Source organism: Rhinoderma darwinii, chromosome 2 (assembly GCF_050947455.1).
Source record: "Rhinoderma darwinii isolate aRhiDar2 chromosome 2, aRhiDar2.hap1, whole genome shotgun sequence".
In the NCBI taxonomy this organism is placed as follows: domain Eukaryota; kingdom Metazoa; phylum Chordata; class Amphibia; order Anura; family Rhinodermatidae; genus Rhinoderma; species Rhinoderma darwinii.
The window spans coordinates 166243621-166267417 of record NC_134688.1 but is presented as its reverse complement, the minus strand read 5'-3'; the positions used below and the strand labels follow the sequence as shown (position 1 = coordinate 166267417).

General features: G+C 44.0%; 1 protein-coding gene across 3 annotated transcripts in view; it reads left to right on the top strand.

Annotated features, from left to right (window-relative positions):
- The first annotated feature begins 981 nt into the window (after positions 1-981).
- PCCA (propionyl-CoA carboxylase subunit alpha) overlaps positions 982-23797 on the top strand; it is a 614152-nt gene continuing 591336 nt past the window's right edge. The window contains exon 1 of one of the 3 annotated variants that reach the window (XM_075852453.1): positions 982-1233. In XM_075852453.1, the coding sequence (XP_075708568.1) occupies positions 1180-1233 (54 nt within the window). In that variant the 5' untranslated portion in view covers positions 982-1179. The remainder of the gene's footprint in view (positions 1234-23797) is intronic. The other 2 variants (XM_075852451.1, XM_075852452.1) reach the window with 2 other exon arrangements.

Sequence of the window (23797 nt, the reverse complement as noted above, 5' to 3'; positions counted from 1 at the left end):
ACCTCGCAACGCTCCCGTAATCACGGGTGAACACACGCAGCCACCCATGATTACGGGAGCCCCATAGACTTCTATGGGATGCCCGTGCCGTTATTACGGCATGAAATAGGGCATGTTCTATCTTTTTTAACGGCACGGGTACCTTCCCGTGAGCAAACGGGAAGGTACCCGTGGCTAACAGAAGCCTATGAGCCCGTTATTGCGGGTCGTAATAACGACCCGCAATAACGGGTGTTTTTACGGTCGTGTGCATGAGGCCTAAGCGAGTTGTGCCGTTTCCGTAACTCCCGACCATGTAATCAGGAAGTGGCCGGGGGGCAGCATGAGCACAAAAAGCTAGAACAGGGATTAGGGGACCCCGTTCTAGAGATAGGTGCAGGTCCTAGACGTGGGACCCACATCTATCTGACATGTCATTAACGTCCTTCATGGGAAAACCCCTTTAAAGAAAAGTCTGCTACATCCCCTTTCTTTTGGGTACACTGCTGTGTTTGGCTCAAGAAACTGATCCAAAAACTGTGTGTGATCCTGGCCTTATAGCAGTATCTTATTGTCTATTAGATATCATGCGAGGAACAGAGTTAACGCATTTCATAGCTCACAATTATTGGTAGATTGTTGGAGAGATAAAGGGGAGATACCCTCTGATAAGGGGGATACTCATGATTGGAGAACAAGGGCCCATATACGGTTATTGCCCGGGGCCCCGTGCGGTCTATCTCTGCCCCTACCGTTTCTGTCGACACGAATCTCGATTTTATTACCAGATACACACCCATCTCCATTTACTCCCCCCTCCCAGCACCAGTGACTCGTACAATAGAAGGACCTCCATACAACATTCCCCGGCTTCTCCAGAGCCAGCTCTACTCACTTCTGCACTAGACGAGAAGGCAGAGCTGCTCGGTCATGTGACCACTCGTTAACACGTGACTGTTACGTCACACCTCTCTAGAGGCGCTCGGTTGTGTAGACGGGAGGTGATCTGGGGGTCACACAAGACGGAGGCTGGTGCTTCAGTCACCTCCTGCTCTTCAAGACGTGCGAACGCAAGGACGTGCGCATGCGTGGGGAGGAGAAGCTGGCGCCGTCTCTTCTGGACTTTTGATTGGCTGCTTAGCCTGAAGCACCGCCCACACCACTGAGGGGAAAGGACAAGCGTGCAGTACACTGACAAGGATGGCGGCGTTCAGGGTCCTTATAGACGTGCAAAAAGTGCTCATAAAGGGGCAGGTGAGGAGCGGGAAAAAGCTTTTCTTATGACTGTATTTTGGCAATTGCCTGTGTACTGGGCTCGCGGTTTAACGACCACTCTCTGAGGTGGAGATACCCAGCTGACAGCCAGTGTGACCTAGCGCCTCTGTGGCAGTGCGTTACCTTGTGTCAAAGGTGACAAAACACTTCCATGATATCACATGTCCTGCAGTCTTTATAAAAGTCCGCTTATAAAGGGTTTAAGTCGTCGGGACCTCTGGGGGTCGTCTTGCCTGTGCGGAGGTGTCAACCACCTGAGTTTTCACTGTCACCTGAGGATCACATGGTTTTTCCCTGGATTGTGTGTGAAAATGAGGTGGTGTAAATAGTGGCCTATTGTGTCTCCTTATTAGAGAGCTGACCTGCAAGTCCAGCTGGACTGGTCATGGTGTCTACATGAAACCTGGGATGGGCATCACTGTAGGTAATGCTTGTACCAGACAGATAGATGCCCCTTGTATCGAGTGTTCTACATGTGTAATCTATTAAACTTGCCAAGGCTGGGTTCACATCTACCTTAGTTTTTTACATAGTCCAGTTCCTTTAAAGTAGAACAATGAGAAAAACTGAAGCGACAAAACGTATTGACTGTAATGTGTTCCGACATGGTGTCTTTCGATATTGGGCACCATGCTGCGATGTTTTGTGACCAGATCTGCATCTGACGGTCCGACGTGTACCCAGCCTTAAATAAAGCATGATGATTTTATTTTTTTGTTACCACAATTACTGTCACATATCTTAACATTATTTTGTATTAGATAAGCTCACTCCTATTATGTTACAGCATACTATGTGGCACGAAACCTATTTCACTCTAGCCATCTGCCCTGGGATGCGGCCCGGTGAGTGCGACTACGTGTACTCGGGTGTAGGGAAGTCACGATACCAGAATTTGGACTATGATACCGATACTTTGCGTAGTATTTTTACGATACCAAAACAATAATAATAAAAAATAAGTTCTTCCATTTTGTGATGAGGCGCGAGGTGTGATTAATTTTGAATGTGCCTCGAATAAATAGTTATTAACCCCATTATGTTTTCTCAGTCATAATGGACAACATTGGGTTAATGTGAGGTGCACGATTGGGTTAATTACTATTAATGTGAGGCACATGGAGGTTCAAAATTCGTCACACCTCGTGCCTCACTTTAATAAGTGAAAGAAGTTTTTATTTGAGAACGGCTTAAACATAAATGACGCTATAAATTTGTTATTACGGTCACGACGATACCGAATGTGTATTTTATGTATTGAGACTTATTTTGATGTTTAATGTAAAAAAAAAGTGTTTTTTTTTATATTTAACATGACTTTTTATTGTTTTTATACTTTTTTATTTTATTTTTGAACTTTAATATACTGGCATATATATATATATATATATATATATATATATGCCAGTACATTAGCCTGTGTACGGATGGCACACAGGCAGTTGTTCGAACATACCTCAGTATGCCCTAACAGGTAATATGGTAGGACAGCCCTGCGGTCCTTCAATAGACCCCGTGCTGTCTGGCCATATATGGTGTGGCCCTCAATCGCGTCACAGGAATTCCTGTGGTGCGATCCAGGGGCATCCCCCCTTCTCATTTTCTCCTGAATGCTGCAGTCCGCTTTGATCGCAGCATTCAGGGGAATAGCGGCGGAGAGGAGAGGTTTCTCTGATATCTGCTGTCATAGAGCGGGGCTGCGGCTGTGTAATACAGCCATTGCCCCGCTCCTGACCATGAGGGTATGTGCACACGAGAAGTGCCTTTTACGTCTGAAAAGACAGACTGTTTTCAGGAGAAAACGGCTGCCTCGTTTCAGACGTAAAAGCTCCTCCTCGTATTATGCGAGGCGTCTTTGACGCCTGTAATCTTGAGCTGCTCTTCATTGACTTCAATGAAGAACGGCTCAAATTACGTAGCAAGGAAGTGTCCTGCAGTCAATTTACGCGTCGTCGTTTGACAGCTGTCAAACGACGACGCGTAAATGACAGGTCGTCTGCACAGTACGTCGGCAAACCCATTAAAATGAATGGGCCGATGTTTGCCGACGTATTGTAGCCCTATTTTCAGACGTAAAACGAGGCATAATACGCCTCGTTTACGTCTGAAAATAAGTCGTGTGAGGTGATGCGGCTGGCGCTGCACTAATGAGCGGCGGCACAGGCACTGAAGACAGAACACGTGGGTGTTTTGCATTGCGCCCGCCATGTTCTGTCTTCAGTTCCGGCAATCATTAGTGCAGCGCCGGCAGCATTACCTCATCCTGACGGTGCGCACTTGTCAGGACTCAGGAGCGCAGCAATGACTGTATCACACAGCCGCAGCCCCGCTCTCATACATTCATGTGTTACTATACTGAGCTGTGCGGCGGCGCAGCTTAGTATCTAAATACATGAAACAACGGTATCGAACCGTTTGGGGATGCAAAGTATTGAAACAGTATCGAAGTTTCGATGCATCGTGCATCCCTAGTTAGGTCATACTTAGGTATGTCCTAACAACAGGAAATATGGTCAGACATCCCTGGGGTCTTTCAATGGACCCTGGGCTGTCTGCCCATATATGGTATGTCCCTTGATCTCGTCACAAGGATTCCCTGTGATGCGGTCCAAAGGGTATCTGCCCTTCTCATTTTCCCCTTGAATGCTGCGGTCCGCTTTGATTGCAGCATTCAGGGGAATAGAGGCAGATATCAGAGGTTTCACTGATCACCGCCGTTATAGCGGGGCTTCGGCTTTGTAATACAGCCATTGCCTGGCTCCTAACGAGTGTGCGGTCACATGAGATGAAGCGGCCGGTGCTGCACTAATGATTGGCTGAATCTGTATTAACCCGTTAGTGACCGCCAATACGCCTTTTCACGGTGGCCACTAACGGGCTTTATTCTGATGCATATGCCTTTTTACGGCACTGCATCAGGATAAAGTAAACCGAGCAGGGAGCCGTCAAATCTCCCTGCTCTCAGCTGCCAGAGGCAGCTGAGGGCTGGGGGCGTCCCTGCTCTGCCGTGTGAGATCGATATTAGTATCGATCTCACCCGTTTAACCCCGTTCACCGCATCTGAGTGGTTTTGGAGAGAGGGAGGGAGCTCCCTCTCTCTCCCATCGACACCCGGCGATAAGATCGCCGAGTGTCTGTGTCTCCAATGGCAGCCAGGGGGCCTAATAAATGCCCCCAGGTCTACCTGGAGCGAATGCCTGCTAGATCATGCCGGAGGCATGACCTAGCAGATGCCTGTCCATTTTAAACGGACAGGCAGTAATACAAAGGTATTGCAGTGTATTATAAATGCGATCGGAGAATCGCATATTAAAGTTCCCTAGTGGGACTAGTAAAAAAGTTTAAAAAAAAGTAAAATAAAGTTAATTAAAAAAAAAAGTGAAAAAAAAAGAACCCACCTTTTCCCCTTACAAAATGCTTTACTATTAAAAAACCAAAATAAAGTAAAAAAGTTACACATATTTGGTATCGTCGCGTCCGTAACGACCCCGACTATAAATCTATTACATTATTTAAGCCGCACGGTGAACGCCGTAAAAAATGTAATAAAAAACTATGGAAAAATTGCTGTTTTCTGTGTATCCTGAATTTAAAAAAAATTGATAAAAAGTGATCAAAAAGTCGCATCTACTCCAAAATGGTACCAATAAAAACTACGAGTCTTCCCGCAAAAAAAAAAAAGCCCTCACACAACCGCATCGGCGAAAAAATAAAAACGTTACGGCTCTTCAAATATGGAGACACAAAAACAAATAATTTAAAAAAAAAAGCGTTTTTACTGTGTAAAAGTAGTAAAACATACAAAAACTATACAAATTTGGTATCGTTGCAATCGTAACAACCCGCTGAATAAAATTATTGTGTTATTTATACCACACGGTAAACGGCGTAGATTTAGGACGCAAAACAGAGTGGCGAAATTTCATATTTTTTTCTATTCCCCCCCCCCCAAAAAAAAGTTAATAAAAGTTAATCAATAAATATGTCCCCCAAAATGGTGCTATTAAAAAATACAACTTGTCCCGCAAAAAACAAGACCTTATACAGCTATGTCGACGAAAAAATAAAAAGGTTATAGCTCTTGGAATGCGACGATGGAAAAACGTAAAAAATAGCTTGGTCATTAAAGAGACTCTGTCACCACATTATAAGTGTCCTATCTCCTATATAAGGAGATGGGCGCTGTAACGTAGGTGACAGTAATGCTTTTTATTTTAAAAAACGATCTATTTTCACAACGTTAGGAGCGGTTTTGGTTTATGCTAATGAGCTTTCTTAATGCCCAAGTGGGCGTATTTTTACTTTCGACCAAGTGGGCGTTGTACAGAGGAGTGCATGACGCTGACCAATCGGCATCATGCACTCCTCTCCATTCATTTACACTGCACTAGCGATATAGATATATCGCTATGTGCAGCCTCATACACAAACACTAACATTACTACAGTGTCCTGATAATGAATACACATGACCATCCAGCCTGGACGTCATGTGTACTCAGAATCCTAAAACTTCTGAATCTTTTTTGTGAGATTCCGGCAAGTGAAACCAAATCTCGTTTAGCTCCGTAATCTCGCGAGATTTGGTTTCACTTGCCGGAATCTCACAAAAAAGATTCAGAAGTTTTAGGATTCTGAGTACACATGACGTCCAGGCTGGATGGTCATGTGTATTCATTATCAGGACACTGTAGTAATGTTAGGGCTTGTGTATGAGGCTGCACATAGTGATATAACTATATCGCTAGTGCAGTGTAAATGAATGGAGAGGAGTGCATGATGCTTATTGGTCAGCATTCACTCCTCTGTACAACGCCCACTTGGTCGAAAGTAAAAGTACGCCCACTTGGGCATTAAGAAAGCTCATTAGCATAAACCAAAATCGCTCCTAACGTTGTGAAAAAAGATCGTTTTTTTTAAATAAAAAGCATTACTGTCACCTACATTACAGCGCCCATCTCCTTATGTAGGAGATAGGACACTTATAATGTGGTGACAGAGTCTCTTTAAGGTTTAAAATAGGCTGGTCATTAAGGGGTTAAATACAGAACATGGGAGTGTTTTGCAGTGCACCCGCCATGTTCGGTCTCCAGTGCCGGCGATCGTTAGTGCAGCGCTGGCCGCATCACATCATGCTGACCGCGTGCACACTTCTCAGGTATCCAGAGCGGGGCAATGGCTGTATTCCACAGCCTCAGCCCTGCTCTGACTACATTCATGTATTACTATACTTAGCTGGGCGTCTGCACAACTTAGTATCGAAATACATGAACTAACGATATTTAACCATTTGAGGGCGCACAGGATTGAAACAGTATAGAAGTTTCAATGCATCGTGCAACCCTACTCGGATGTCTTCTCTCAAATGAATGAGGGAAGATCATTCAGAGTGTGACATCGCATGCAACAGCCCTAATCCTTCTGACGTTTAACCCCTTGGCACTACAGGCATTTTTCGTTTTTGTCTTTTCCGTCATTGTGTCTTTTTTTTTTTAATCTCCTTTGCTATAGCCATATGAGGGCTTGTTTTTAATGTCACCATTTAATGCATTGGGAAACTGAAATAAAAATTCTTAATGGGGTTAACCCCTTAAGGACGCAGCCTAGTTTTGGCCTTAAGGCTCAGAGCCCATTTTTCAAATCTGACATATTTCACTTTATGTGGTAATAACGTCGGAATGCTTAAACCTATCCAAGCGATTCTGAGATTGTTTTCTCGTGACACATTGGGCTTTATGTTAGTGGTAAAATTTGGACGATATATTCAGTGTTTATTGGTGAAAAATGGCAACATTTAGAGAGAATTTATAAAAAATAGCATTTTTCAGAATTTTAATGCATCTGCTTGTAAAACAGACGGTTATACCACCCAAAATAGTTACTAGTTCACATTTCCCATATGTCTACTTTAGATTGGCATTGTTTTTTGAGCATTCTTTTATTTTTCTTGGACGTTACAAGGCTTAGAACGTAAACAGCAATTTCTCATATTTTTAAGAAAATTTCAAAAGCCTTTTTTTTAAAATACCTGTTCAGTTCCGAAGTGGCTTTAAGGGGCCTATGTATTAGAAACCCCCATAAAACACCCCATTTTGGAAACTAGACCCCTCAAAGTATTCAAAACAGCATTTAGAAAGTTTATTTAACCCTTCAGGCATTTCACAGAAATGAAAGCAAAGTAGAGGTGACATTTGCAAATTTCATTTTTCTTGCTGAATTTCAATTGTATTCAATTTTTTTCTGTAACACAGAAGGTTTTACCAGATAAACACTACTAAATATGTATTGTCCAGATTCTGCAGTTTTTAGAAACGTCCCACATGTGGCTCTAGTTGGCTCGTGGACTAAAACACAAGCCCCAGAAGCAAAGAAGGACCTAGTACATTTTGAGACCTCTTTTTTTTTTTATTAGAATATATTTTATGCAGCATGCCAGGTTTGAAGAGGTGTTGAGGTGCCAAAACAGTAGGAATCCCCCAAAAGTGACCCCATTTCAGAAACTACACCCCTCAAGGAATTAATTTATGGTTGTTGTTACAATTTTGACCCCACAGTTTTTACACAGCACGTATTTGAATTGGGCTGTGAAATTGAAAAAATGACTTTTTTCCAATCAGATGTCATTTTTCATCAAAATGTCTTACTTTCACAGGGAACAAAATACCCCCGTTTGTTGCCCAATTTGTCCTGAGTGCAGCCATACCCCATTTGTGGCGATAAACTGCAGTTTGGGCCCATGGGTGGCCTCAGAAGGGAAGGAGCGCTGTGTGTTCGTTGGAGTTCAGATTTTGCTGGATTGGTTTTCGGGGGCCATGTCGCATTTGCAGAGCCCCAGAGGTATCAAAGCAAAGGAAACCCAACAGAAGTGACCCCATTTTGGAAACTACACCCCTCAAGGAATTCATTTATGGTTGTTACCATTTTGACCGCACAGTTTTTTCACAGCACCTATTTGAATTGGGCTGGGAATTTAAAAAATATATTTTTTTCCAATAATATGTAGTTTTGGCTGAATGTCTTATTTTCACAAGAAATAAAATACCCCATTTTGTTGCCCAATTTGTCCTGAGTGCGGCAATGCACAATTTGTGGTGATAAACTGACGTTTGGGCCCATAGGAGGGCTCAGAAGGAAAGGACCACCATTTGGCCTACTGGGGATTTTCTGGTGCGAAGTCATGTATGCAGAAGCCCCTGAGGTACCAGTATAGTTGAAATCCCCAAGAAGTGACCCCGTTTTAAAAACTACACCCCTTAAGGCATTCATCTAGAGGTGTAGTGAGCATTTTGACCAGAGACATACATCCCATAAACTGTAATGTGGGTTCTCACGGGTACGGCAATACCCTCAATGTGGCTGTTATCCGCTGCCTGGGCACATGACAGGGCTCAGAAGGGAAAGATGAGGGGGATAAGATGTGCGGAGTGCATCAGGGTAAGTAAAACAGGGGTAGATTTAAAATCTAGGGATGTATGATACATTTTGAAGCACTCTTTCATACGGAGCCTTAGTTTTTCGGTACACATGTCACATTGATTTATTGTGTCCTCCAACTTCTCCTGGAAAGTGTTGCCCTGGTACGATGCGTGTGGCCTCGCTTCCAGAAGTACTGGGTGCCCCCCCTTCTTGGTCCCTAAAAATTAGTTTCTTGATAACCACCTCTTGAAATTCCAGGAAAGTTCCCGTCTGGCCTGCACATCGACGTAGCACGTACGTGTTGTACAATGCCATCTGTATGATGTGCACGGCCAGCTTCTTATACCACACCGCATGGCGCTGTAGGGCTTCAGGACTTGATCTGACAAGTCCACCCCTCCCACGTACCTATTGTAGTCCAGGATGCAGTCTGTTTTGGGGGTCTCTGTACTGATACGCTGGTATAAAAATAATCCAGGTAGAGGTGGGAACCCTGGTCCAGCAGTGGGTGCACCAAATCCCACACAATTTTTGCATTAACTCCCAGTAAGGGGGGGGGGGGGGACATTCTGGGGGCTGAGCACTGGTGTCCTTCCTTTCATATATCCTAAATTTGTAGGTATACCCTGATGCACTCTCACACAGCTTATACATCTTCACGCCATACCTTGCCCTCCTACCCGGCAGGTACTGGCGGAATTGAAGCCTCCCTTTAAAATGTACTAAGGACTCATCAATAGAAATACACGTCTCGGTGGTATATGCTTGGGAAAACCGGGCACTGAAACGGTCTAATAGGGGTCTCCGTTTATCTAAACGGTCAAAACTGGGGTCGTCTTGGAGTAGGCAATGCTCAGTGAAGTATTGCCTTATTTTTAGGTTCCAGTTCAGTTCTGAAGTTGCTTTGAGGGGCCTAAATATTAGACACCCCCATCAAACACCCCATTTTAGAAACTAGACCCCTCAAAGTATTCACAACAGCATTTAGAAAGTTTATGAACTCTTTAGGTGTTTCACAGGAATTTAGAGCAAAGTAGAGGTGAAATTTACATATTTATTTTTTGTCAGAAAATCCTTTTTACCATTTTTTTCTATAACACAAAAGGTTTTTACCAGAGAAATGCAACTTAATATTTATTGCCCAGATTCTGCAGTTTAGAGAAATATCCCACATGTGGCCCTAGTGCGGTAATGGACTGAAGCACCGGCCTCCGAAGCAAAGGAGCACCTAGTGGATTTTGAGGCCTCTTTTTTTTTTTTATTAGGCACCATGTCCGGTTTGAAGAGGTCTTGTGGTGCCGAAACAGTGGAAACCCCCCAAAAGTGACCCCATTTTGGAAAATAGACCCCTTGAGGAATCCATTGTAGTTTTCTTGGGGTGCATGCGGTTTTTTGATCAGTTTTCATTCTATTTTTAGGTGGCGTGGTGACTAAAAAACAGCAATTCTACTATTGTTTTTTTTATTCTATTTTTTTTTACAGCGTTCACCGTGCGCTATAAATTACATATTCACTTTATTCTGCGGGGTTTGCACAATAAAATACGTTTTGTAAACAATCATTCACTTTTTGTGTTACCTTATTCTAAGAGCCAGAACGTTTTTTATTTTTCCATCAATAAAGCCGTGCGAGGACTTATTTTTTTGCGTAACGAACTGTAGTTTCGATCAGAACCATTTTTCGGTACATGCGTCTTTTTATTCCATTTTTTGGGAGGTGAAGTGACCAAACAATTGTTGTTGTGGTATGGTTTATTATTCCTTTCTTTTACGGCGTTCACCGCGCGGGATAAATAACAAAATAATTTTGTAGTTCAGGCCGTTACGGACGCGGCGATACCAATTATGTATAGTTTATTTGTTTATTTTTATTACTAATAAAGGACTGCTAAGGGAAAAAGTGTGACTTTTACTTTTATTACTTTTAAAACTTTTATTTTCTTATTTTTACACACCTTTTTCTTTTCTTTATTACTTTGTCCCAGGGGACTTGAGGGCAGGAGGCCCTGATCGCTAATCTAATACACTGCACTACATGCGTAGTGCAGTGTATTAGAACTGTCAGCTACTCACTGACAGCAAGCGTAGTGGGTCCTGACTTTGTCAGGACCCACTAGGCTTCTGTCTATGGCATAGCCGGACGCCATTGTTTGGTGACCGGTTGCCATAGTCACCATCGCCGGCCGCTATCGTGTAGCAGGCCGGCGATGGCAGCTTAACCCTTAAAAAGCTGCGACCTCTATTGAACGCGGCTTTTAAGCGGTTAATCAGCGGGGACACAGCGATCGGTCCCCGCTGTAGGAGCTGTGACAGCTGATGTACGAGACAGCAGCTGTCACAGCTCCTGTATGTGTCGGGAGGACGGCCGAAACGGCTGTTACTCCCGAGACGTACTATTAGGTCATGGAGCGCGAACGATACAGCTACCATGACCTAATAGTACGTCCAGGAGCGGGAAGGGGTTAAATTGGAAAAAAAACTGCCATTTCTCCATTGTTTTTTTTTATTGTTACAGCATTCACAGTGCAGTAAAAACGATGTGTTAACTTTATCCTGCAAGTCAATGTAATTACCGTGATACCAAATTTTTTTTTATGTTTTACTACTTTCACAAAGAAAGAAACAACTTGTTAAAATGAAAATTGCTGTGTGAGGGCTTGTTTTTTTTGTGGGCTGAGCTGTTTTTTGTTTTGGTTTGTTTTTTATACTTACTGTTTTGGTTGTACATACGACTTTATGACCACTTTTTGTAAAAAAAAAAAATTTTTATTTTTTTTATGGGAAGCAAGGTGACCAAATATACTGCAATTCTGGTATTGTGAAAATTTATTTTCCTATAGAGTTAATCCGGCGGGCTAAATAACATATTTTGGACTTTTACAATACCAATTATGTTTACTTATTTTTTACATTACTTTTTGTACATTATTAATCTTATTTTTTACTAGTTCCCTTAGGATATAGTAAAAAATACACTGCAATACCTTTTGTCTCCTATTAAGCCCTGCCTATGGGCTTAATAGGAGCAGAAAGATGGCATACCTGTGGACCTTTATTAGGGTCGGCTGACAGAGGGGGCCATCCCCCTCTTTCTAACAGCTTAGGTGCTCCAGTCGCTATTGAGGTCATCCACATGACTTATTATGACATATTGAAAGTGGTTGTTTTAGAGCTTGTCCACAAGTAACAGAATTGCTGCGTATTTTCCGTCTGGAATTGCGGGCGGAAAATACGCACGAGAATACAGTAGCAGCAAAGTGGGTGTGAATGAGCAAATCTCTCATCCACACGCTTCATAAAATGTCAGTCCTGAAATTCACCTGCGGTGCGTATTTTTCGTTTTGCAGCTTGTAAATTCCTGCTGCGGAAAGTGTACTGAATTGCTGCGTTTTTCAGGGGAGATATCACCATCTCCCAGCATTGAAAAAATCGCAGCAAAATCTGCACCATTTTCTGCAGTCAAAAAAACTGAAATTGTGCCGTTTTCTGCAGCAGAATGTCTTCTAGTTTAAAGAGGCTCTGTCACCAGATTTTGCAACCCCTATCTGCTATTGCAGCAGATAGACGCTGCAATGTAGATTACAGTAACGTTTTTATTTTTAAAAGACGAGCATTTTTGGCCAAGTTATGACCATTTTTGTATTTATGCAAATGGGGCTTGCAAAAGTCCAAGTGGGTGTGTTTAAAAGTAAAAGTCCAAGTGGGTGTGTATTATGTGCGTACATCGGGGCGTTTTTACTACTTTTACTAGCTGGGCGTTCTGACGAGAAGTATCATCCACTTCTCTAAAGAACGCCCAGCTTCTGGCAGTGCAAACACACAGCGTGTTCTCGAGAGATCACGCTGTGACGTCACTCACTTCCTGCCCCAGGTCCTGCATCGTATCGGCACCAGAGGCTACAGTTGATTCTGCAGCAGCATCAGCGTTTGCAGGTAAGTAGCTACATCGACTTACCTGCAAACGCAACTGTAGCCTCTGGTGCCGATGTGGCCTCGCTCGTCCGACACGATGCAGGACCTGGGGCAGGAAGTGAGTGACGACACAGCGGACCCCGGACGAAGGCAGTTGCCGAAACGCGCGTCGGGTACAGGCATCTCTTTCACGCTCCCTCCATGTCCACCGGTATGTTTTACATCTTCTCCCTGTTAGACAGCTGTCATTGAGCTTTTCATGTCGTTTCTCTGTTATCTTTTGTGAGCCCTTGTGTATTGCACACCTGACTTTTCAATGTTGATCCTTCAGCATTCACATTAGGGTTCTTGTTAGCCCTCCAGATCTATTCAGACAATTCACTGCATTTGCGTATCTGTATGTATATGTAACTGTTGTTGTATGCCCTCACATTGGCGGGCTAGTATACACATACATATTTGTTGGATCTCATTGGACTGTTTTTCTTGTCATAACTTACCTCGGCTCCATTAGACATAGGTCTGCATGAATACCTATATAATCCTTGCTGTTTTAACAACCTGTTTAGTGCTTACACAATCACTTAATATCTACATCCGGTGTGCGATCGATTTGATGTCTTTTTATTGAGTGACTCATTCCCTGTTCCAGTTTTTTTTTTAATCAAACAAGTTTTTATTGATAATACAACATCTGTTATACAGCCTGTACATTTTTTACAGTACTTTACAGAAAACAAATGAGAATAACATAACCTCACCTAAATATTGCAAAATTTCTTCAAGTGCTTTATGGCATGTATACAACATCTTTGTTTACACCGTAACCTATTTCTCCCCCCAACTAAACTACCCCCCTCCCTTGCAGTACCCCCTCTCTTTCCTGATTTTTCCATCACTCCTCCTCCGTGTCTCCTCCATATTAAACCAATATTCCATCAGACCTTAGACATGCATGTGTGTCAGCCCCCCTCCAAATCTCATCTAGTGATCCGCATTGCCATAGACGTGCACCCATTTACCCCATTGTTTCTCTTATTTCTGAATTGTCCCTCTTTTCAGATATATCCGATGTTCCAATAATACCGTGTGATTAACATATCCAACCAATTCAGCTACCTCCGGGGGATCCGCCTGCAGCCAATATTTTGCGATTAGTTTCCTAGCATGATACAAAATCTTTTTAATAGACAGTAGCTCCATTCCATCCCCTCCTTCCTCCCCAATGCAACCCAGTAAGAATATTTTAGGTTCTATTGGGAAATCTCTCCCATATACGTTAGACACCATACTTTTAACTTCCTTCCAATATCCTTCTAGCAGCGGGCAGCTCCAAAACATATGCTTTATGTCCGCCCCATCAAACATACACCTGGGACATTCCTTAGTTGATCTAATGCGCATTTGCCATAGCACCTTAGGCGTCCTATACACCCTGTGTAATAGAAAAAGTTGTGACCTCCTGTGCGTTACACTAATAGAGAGTTTTTTAGATGATCCCAGTACCTCTTCCCAGTCTTCATCCCCTATAGGCCCTACATCCTCTTCCCATTTACGTCTGATCTCCACCAACGGGTCTCCCAGAAAACTAGAGAGTAGCGTATTATATAGCACCGAGATAATCCCTTTAGTGTCTTTTGACCCTAATACCTGCTCCATCCTTCCCATGGTGGAACAGCTCAAATCCACCAGTCTCTCTTGAGCCTGCGCCGCATGCCTTAATTGAAGATATTGGTAGAACAGCCGATGTGGGAGTCCAAACTCCTCCTGTATTCGAGCAAAGGGCTTAAAAACACCTCCTTCATACAGCTGGTATACATATCTAATCCCTACTTGTTCCCAGTCTTGAAATCCTTCCAGCATATTAAATTCCCATAGGTATGGATTGTCCCATAAAGGCATATAATTGGAGCATCCTGTAACCCCCAATAATTTCTTACTTTCCCACCAAACTCTATGTATTAATAGTAAAGTCGGCTTCCCTCTTGCCTCCCTCTTTAATTTATGGGATTCCATGGCCTCTAATACATCCGTTCTCTGACCCAAATAATACACCAGTTTCCCACTAGAATCCCACTCCTCCCTATTCTTCCAGCCCTTAAGGTGTTGTAATTGGGCCGCTAGATAATATATCCATGCATTCGGAATGGCTAACCCTCCCTGTTCTACTGGTAGTTGTAGCTTGTCCAGTTTTATCCTGGGGATCCCCCTTTTCCACACCAAGTCCCTAAACAAGTTATGGATTCTCCTGAACCAGTATTTAGGCAACCACACCTGGGCATTGTGCACCACATAAAGAATCTGGGGCATCAGAATCATTTTGATGAGATTTGCTCGACCCAATGCTGACAGTGGCAGCCCGAGCCATATTTTGGTCTTATCCGTGAGTTTGCTCAACAATGGTATCACATTCAATTCAATAAAGTCCTGCACCCTCCCCGATATCATGATTCCCAGGTACTTAAATTTCTGTACACACGGTACCTCAATTCCTCCAACCACCAACGGCGTATCCATTGGCTGGAGTGGCAACAACACCGACTTATTCCAATTAATTTTTAGTCCTGAGAATCTACCAAAGCGCTCCAATACATTCATTATCACTGGCAGTGAGTAATTTATTTCCCCCAAGAACATCAAGATATCGTCCGCATATAATGCTATGCGCTCCTCCAGCTCCCCACAACGAAACCCTTCTATCCCTGGATTCTGTCTTACCATATTGGCTAGGGGTTCAATTGCCAACGCAAATAGTAGTGGCGAAAGTGGGCATCCCTGTCGCGTCCCCCTCTCCAGTCTGAAGGAATCTGACATCCTTCCATTTGCTCTTATCCTAGCTACCGGCTCCTTATATAATAATTGTATCCATTTTGTAAATTTCTTTCCAAAGCCCATCCGTTCCAAGACAGCCCACAGATACCCCCACTCCACACTATCAAACGCCTTGGCGGCATCTAAAGACAGCACTGCTCTACACCGAGCATCCGGAGCATCTGTCTGCAGATTCAGGAAAAGTCTACGTAGATTAACAGCCGTAGAGCGCGATGGCATGAATCCCGACTGATCCATCCCCACAATTTTAGTCACTACTCGCGACAGCCTATTAGCAAGTACTTTCGCTAAAATTTTAATGTCCGTGGTTAATAGAGATATCGGTCTGTATGAGTCAGGTTGTTTCCGATCTTTCCCTTCCTTGGGGATTACGACTATAACGGCTTCGTACATTGTCTGCGGTAAACGCCCCCTGGTGAAACTATCCTGGAACACTTCCAATAACTCCGGCAGAACCGTCTCCCCATATGTTTTATACAATTCAGTTGGTATACCATCTATCCCTGGAGCCTTTTCGTTTGCCATAGAACTTAACGCTTCCTGTATCTCCTCTAGCGTAATTGGCTCTTCCAATCCCTCTCTCTCCTCCTCCCCCAGGGTGACCCATGTCATTTCTGCCAGATATTCTGACAGCAGATCCTCCGAGTAGTCCACCTTAGTACGATACAGTTCCATGTAGAATGATGTTAACACCTCTAATATATCCCCTGTTTCTCCAACCAGAGTCCCATGCACTGTCTGCAACTGATGAATGAATGCACTTTCCCGCATCGGCCGTGCCATATTTGCTAACAGTCTGCCCGCCATTTCACCCTCCTCATAGTATTTTTGTTGTAAAAATAGTCTTTTATTAGCCGCTTGCTCCAGCTGATGTTCCCTAAGCAATTTCTGAGCACCCTTCCATTGGGCTAGTGTTTCCGCAGTGTTATTAGTAACGTGCCTCTCCTCTGTTACTGTGACCCTGTCTGTCAAATGTTGACCCATTTGTCGCGACTTAGTTTTAATGAGCGAGATCTCCCGTATATACACTCCCCTTATAATCGCCTTCATAGCATCCCATAAAATATCCGTAGGGACTGTACCTTTATTAAACTCAAAGTATTCTCGCAGACTCATATTTATTATCTCCTCTCCCACTAACCGTATCCAGAACGGGTTCAACCTCCAGTGCATTCTCAACCCCCCCATCTCTGAGCTTGTTCGGAGCTTAAGTAACATTGGGGAGTGATCAGACAGTGCTCGTGGTAAGTATTCCACCCCTTCCACACATTCCATCCCCATTCCATTATTAAACATTAGGTCTATTCGTGATAATGATCCATATGTAGATGATACACACGAATATTGCGTAGCAGAGGGCCATTTTGCCCGCCAAATATCTGTAAACCCAGCCTCCATCATGTACTTTCCGAATCTCGTCAGGCCAGTATCCCCCACCCCTCCCCCTTTTGGAAATTTATCCCACCCTTTGTTCATTATGTTGTTGAAATCTCCCATCAATATAGTCGGTATCATAGGCCACCCAGCCAGTTTCTCCAGCACCTCTCTCATCGGACCCACAGAGTACGGGGGAGGCACATATAACACCACAATTATACATTCCCAGTTAAACAGTTTACAGTGCACCCCAACATATCTACCTGCCCTATCTTTAAAGGAATCTATACAGCTAAAAGGCACATCCCTATGAACCAGGAGACTAACCCCCCTTGAGTATGTAGAATGAAAGGAATGGAAACTATGTCGGATCCAAACCCTATGCGTTTGTTGCACCGTGTCAGTAGTAAGATGAGTTTCCTGCAAACCCATCACTCCAGCAGACTGTCCTTTCAGGTATTCGAAGATAGCTCGCCTTTTTGTTACCTCTCCCATACCTCTCACATTCCAGGACAGAAGATTTACCCTACCCCCCATCTGAATCTGTTTTGCATTTGACAGTGGCTATTTCCATTACTCCCAGTGACAATGACAATGACAATCAGAGCATACTGCATTTCAAACTCCCTTTCCCTCCCAAACATCCCCTCTCCCACCACCCCCTCCCACTCAACTTTCCATAAACATACCCTCCTCAGAGGGCCCGGGCTGGTGAAAAAAACTTCACCACTATGACCATACAGCTTCCCTTTCACACTGTAGAAATCCATCTGTTTCTACAATTTAACCTCCAAAACCAAGAACCTCCCGCCACCTTCTCCTCAATAAACAAGTAGCATTTTTATGACTCCTATATTCAATTCTGCCTTTAAACTGACAGCATCTTTCCTCTCCTCCCGCCAACAATGAGATATAGACATCATCTTAACAAAAATCAACATATAAATGCAGAAAATAATGCCTTATATTCTTGCGCAAGTCATCTTCCTTCCACCATAGCAGAGTCCCGACTTCATCCATCCATTTGTTGATCATGCCGCTGCTTCCTCCGGATCATGTCGTAGGCGAGCTTCGTGACTATCCAGCCACCGTAGCGCATCCTTCGGATTTTCAAAGAACTGTACGGATCCTAATGCCGCCACTCTGAGCTTAGCCGGATACAACATGGAGTACTGAACTCGAATATTCCTCAGTCGTCTTTTAATGTCCAGGAATTGCATCCTCCGTTTCTGTATCTCCGCAGAGAAATCCGGGTAGAACGACACTTTCACCCCGTTCACTCTTATATCTTGCCTTTCTCGGGCCTGCCGAAGAATCAGATCTCTGTCCTTATAATGAAGCAATTTCACTAGCACCGGTCTCGGTGGCCTCCCAGGTGGGCCCGGTCGTGTGGGCACTCTATGGGCTCTTTCCACCGCAAACAATGGGGTTAGCGATTCCTTGCCAAAAACCTCCAATAGCCATTTTTCGAAGAAAGCATCTGGATTGGACCCCTCAACTTTTTCAGGGATGCCCACCATCCTGACATTGTTTCGACGCAGGCGGTTCTCCAGGTCATCGGTTTTTGCTAAAAGATACGTAACATCCACCGCCACAGCATTCACGTCTCTCCTCATAGGCAGCATACTGTCTTCTAATTCGCTGACCCGACCCTCCATCGCTGTCGTGCGTTCCGAAACTTTTTGAAGATCATGCCGTATTATGGACAAATCTTCCTTAATTCCCCCCACCTGGCAGGTAAGTTTAGCTAGCGTGCTATTGCTCAGGCTTAGCGCCGAAAAAACATCTGCCAGCGTTGGGCCCGGTTTGTCCAGGGTCTGTACATCTCGATCCAATCCTCCTCCTGAGTTATCTGCAACAGTCTCCCCATTCTCTTCCTCCTCTGCCTCCATTTGCGCTCGCAGCGGTTCAAATCTGGAACGGCCAGCCTGCTCCTTCCCTCCATCCGCCATCCTCTCCCTCTTATCACTTTTCACAGGGGTTTTTCTGGCAAAGCGTTCCAGCCGCGATGCCGCCGCCCCTCTCACATCCCTGCTCACTGCATAGGAGCACATGTCAGCGCCATCTTGCGCCCCCAGCTCACCGTCCTCTGCCGTCTTGGATCTCCTGGACCGGGTCATCACAGCCTCCGATGCGTCCAGAATTACGTCTCCCTGATCACAACAGTTTCCCCTCTCTTAGGTATGTCTCCGATAGGGGAAGCGAGTCTTAGGATGATTCTGCAGGATATCGGCAGCGGGAGCTCCGGTTTATGCCTCCACTCACATGCGCTGCTAAGCCACGCCCCCCCCTGTTCCAGTTTTAATCAGGTCATGTTTTTATGTCAATAAAATCTTGTACTTTTTTCCATAAATTTCATGTGCTTGAGTCGATCATATTTTCTTGGATTTATCTTATGCCAGTACATTAGCCTGTGTACGGATAGTTCACAGGCAGTTGTTAGGACATACGTAAGTATGCCCTAACCACAGGAAATATGGACTCTGGGCTGTCTGGCCATATATGGTATGTCCCTCAATCGCGTCACAGGAATTCCCTGTGACGCGATCCAAGGGGCATCCCCCTTCTCACTTCCTCTTGAATGCTGCAGTCCGCTTTGATTGCAGCATTCAGGGGAATAGCGGCAGAGATGAGAGGTTTCTCTGATCTCCGCCGTTAAAGAGCGGGGCTGCGGCTGTGTAATACAGTCATTGCCCCGCTCCTGACAACAAGTGCGCGCGCAGTCAGTAGGAGGTAATGCGGGCGGTGATGCACTAATGGGCGGCAGCGCAGGCACGGAGGACAGAACATGGGGGTGTTTTGCAGTGCTCCCGCCATGTTCTGTCTTTATTGCCGGCAATCATTAGTACAGCGCCGGCAGCATCACCTCATCCTGACGGCGCGCACTTCTTAGGAGCGGGTCAGTGACTGTATTACACAGCCCCGCTCTCATACATTCATGTGTTACTATACTTGGCTGTGCAGCCGCACAGCTAAGTATCAAAATACATGAAATAACGGTATCGAACAGTTTGGGGATGCAAAGTATCGAAACAGTGTCAAAGTTTAGATGCATCGTGCATCCCTAATACATACATACATGCACACACACGTTTTTTGGGGGACATATGTATTGGGGCTATTACCCCTGACGTTTCAAGACCTTAGTGATGCCCCTGGCTGCTAGTGCTGCATCGTTGGGTCACTTAGGAGACCCAGCGGTGTAGCTGAAAGCTGCGGGCCCTTGGCCATGAGAAGTTTGGGGAGTGGGGGGGCCCAAGAAGAATCTTTGCATTGGGGCCCATGGGCCTTTACCTACGCCCCTGGTTGAAGGTTTAGTTACACTTTAAGACAATGCTCCATTTTCTTTAGAAAATATTGGTGTTTGTTTGTTGTGAACAAATTATCTGAAGTTTGTACTCCTTTGAAGCCCTGCCTCGGCAACTATGAACTTATATATTAGAAAAGCTTCTTCAAACCTATAAAATGCTGGTATTTAATAAATATAAAAAAAATAAAGTATGTGAACTTTTTAATTTAAAATAATTGTAATGATGTCCTTAAGCAGAAGTGAGAGCAGCATCTTTGGGCAGGGCCTCATAGGAGACTGTCAGTATAGCGATATACTACCATACATTAGTATTGCAGTATATTATGCAAGCGATCCAACGATAATACACTTTCCGACAGGGATCACAGCCAGTGGGCCATTTGTATATCGGTTGCTAAATAAATAGGGGTGCATAGCTCAGCGACAGATCCTCTTTATGTTAAAAAAAAAAAGCCACACTTTTTTCCCATTTTTTTGCCCTAAAGTATTGTTAAAATAATTATAAAAGAACATAACTAGTAATGCTGCGTCCGAAATATTTCAACAGCATGCTTCATAAAGACCCGTTTCTAGGTTGAAACGTTGCAAGTGTTTTTATGCTTGGTGAATAAATCAAATACGCTTCATTGGATTATCTTGAGTGCTGCAGTTCCTTTATTCGATTGCATATTGATTGTCTCCCTTGGACCTGGAATTCTTTGCTGCGTGCACCACCCATGTTTGGGGAGTTGTCCTTTTCCACTGAAATTTTTTTTGTGGCTGTGCTGCTGTTTTCCTGACTATCTCAGAATGTGGCGAGAAAACAGAAATGTTTTGTTGTAACAAATATTTTTTTCTTTTGTAAAAATAGTAAAACAAAAAAAAGGTAAAAATTTGGTATTACCGCAATTGTAGCCGCGCAGAGAATAAAGTTAAAGATACTCTGTCACCACATTATAAGTGCCCTATCTCCTACATAATGAGATGGGCGCTGTAATGTAGGTAACAGCAGTGTTTTTTATTTAGAAAAACTATCTATTTTCACCAAGTTATGAGCAATTTTAGCTTTATGCTAATTACGTTCTTAAAGAGGCTCTGTCACCAGATTTTGCAACCCCTATCTGCTATAGCAGCAGATAGGCGCTGCAATGTAGATTACAGTAACGTTTTTATTTTTAAAAAACGAGCATTTTTGGCCAAGTTATGACCATTTTTGTAGTTTGTAAGATCGACTTACCTGCAAACGCTGATGCTGCTGCAGAATCAACTGTAGCCTCTGGTGCCGATGTGGCCGTCACGATGCAGGACCTGTGAGTGACGTCACAGATCTGCACTGTCAGAAGCTGGGCGTTCTGAAGAGAAGAGGATGTTACTTCTCTTCACAGCGCCCAGCTAGTAAATGTATTAAAAACGCCCCGATGTACGCACATAATACACGCCCTCTTGGACTTTTACTTTTAAACACACCCACTTGGACTTTTGCAAGCCTCATTTGCATAACTACAAAAATGGTCATAACTTGGCCAAAAATGCTCGTTTTTTAAAAATAAAAACGTTACTGTAATCTACATTGCAGCGCCTATCTGCTGCTATAGCAGATAGGGGTTGCAAAATCTGGTGACAGAGCCTCTTTAATGGACAACTGGGCATGTTTTTACTTTTGACGCTGCAAAGAGGAGTGTAAGACGCTGACCAATCAGCATCATGCACTTCTCTCCATTCATGTAATCGGCACATAGTGATCCTGCGTTGTTCACTATGTGCTGTCAAATACTCGCTCATTAACGTTACTGAAGTGTCCTGACAGTAAATAGACATCACCTCCAGCCAGGACGGGATGTCTATTCACAATCCTGACATTTCGGTAACGTTTGTGTGGGACTTACAGCACAGCACATCGAGATCACACTGTGCTGTCATTTACAGCGTGATCTCGCGAGATTACACTTGCTGTGCTGTAAATACCACACAAACGTTACCGAAGTGTCAGGATTGTGAATAGACATCCCATCCTGGCTGGAAGCGATGTTTATTCACTGTCAAGACACTTCAGTAACGTTAATGTGTGTGTGTATGTGACTGCACATAGTGAACAACGCAGAGTCAATATGCGCGGATTACATGAATAGAGAGAAGTGTATGACGCTGATTGGTCAGCGTCTTACACTCCTCTGTACAACGCCCACTTGGTCAAAAGTAAAAACACGCCCACTTGTCCATTAAGAAAGTAATTAGCATAAAGCTAAAATTGCTCATAACTTGGTGAAAATAGTTTTTCTTAATAAAAAGCACTGCTGTCACCTACATTACATCGCCTATCTCCTTATGTAGAAGATAGGGCACTTATAATGTACTGACAGAGCCTCTTTAACATGTCGTTTTTACCGCACAATGAATGCTGTAAAAACTAAACCAAAAGAACAATGGTGGAATAGCTGTGTTTTTTGTTTTTTTTTTCCCATTTCACCCCAGTTTTTTTCAGTTTCCCAGCAAATTATATGGTACATTAAATGGTGCCATGAAAAACTACAACTCGTCCTGCAAAAAACAAGCCCTCATACGGCTATGTCGAACAAAAAATAAAAAAGTTATGGCTTTTGCAAGGCGGTGAGGAAAAACTGAAAATGAAAAACTGAAAATTGGCTGCGAGGGAAGAGGTAAATCAGTCAGAATAGTACATTTGGATATCTTTCACTTGATGACAGCAAAATATGGGATAGATCTATTTGCATTCAGACAGAGCTGAAGTGTCAGAAGGTTCTTTTCCCTCCAATCCATCGGATTATCCAGTAGCGATAGAGGCTCAGCACAAAGTTTGAATCAGGAGAAGGGTTATTCTTTTCCCTGACTGTCTTATTCCGAGAGTGATAAAGAGGAGAAGAGAAGACCAGACGAGACCAAAGATCTCTTGGCTGAGGATGTCAACAGACCAACCCTGAATTTTACCAGACAGACCAGATCTCCTATCACATGGTCAAGTCCTTCACCCTCCGGTCCGGGGCTCCACTCAAGATGAAAACTAACCGCTCTCCGTATCTCGAGTAGTTTCCGCACAGCATCGTACATTTATGGCGTGAGGATGCCACGGACTCGGGAGCAAGTCTCTACTTGACGTGAAAACTGAACGTTTCAGTTCAACATCTTCCTGTAATAGTATGGCGTGGGGAGCTGGTAGATTCTGCACCACGCTGTACCCACGCCATCCGCATTGAGTATCAACTGTACATACATACAGGTGACACACTGGTGCACTGGCCTAAGGCCGGATTGACACGAGCGTGTTCGATCTGTGATATACGGTCCGTATGTCAGCCGGGTTTCCCGGACCGAACGCACTGCTGGGAGCTGGGCTCCTAGCATCATAGTAATCTATGACACTATGTGGCTCTGCCTTGCTGCGGGAAAACTGTTCCGTACTGTAATCATGTTTTCAGTACGGGACAGTAGTTCCGCGTAGAGGCAGAGGCACCTAGTGTCATAGATTACTATGATGCTAGGAGCCCGGCACCCTGCAGTGTGTTCGGTCCGGGGAAATGCGGCCGACATACGGACCGTGTATAACGCGCCGAACACATTAGTGTGAATCCGGCCTAAGTTTTAGTTTACACTGATTCAGACTGTTTAACCCCTTAGATGCCACAATCAATACTGACCACGGCACCAAAGTGTTTTTACAGAGGGAGGGGGCTCCTTTTTTTAAGCCTATAAGCGCCCGTGCA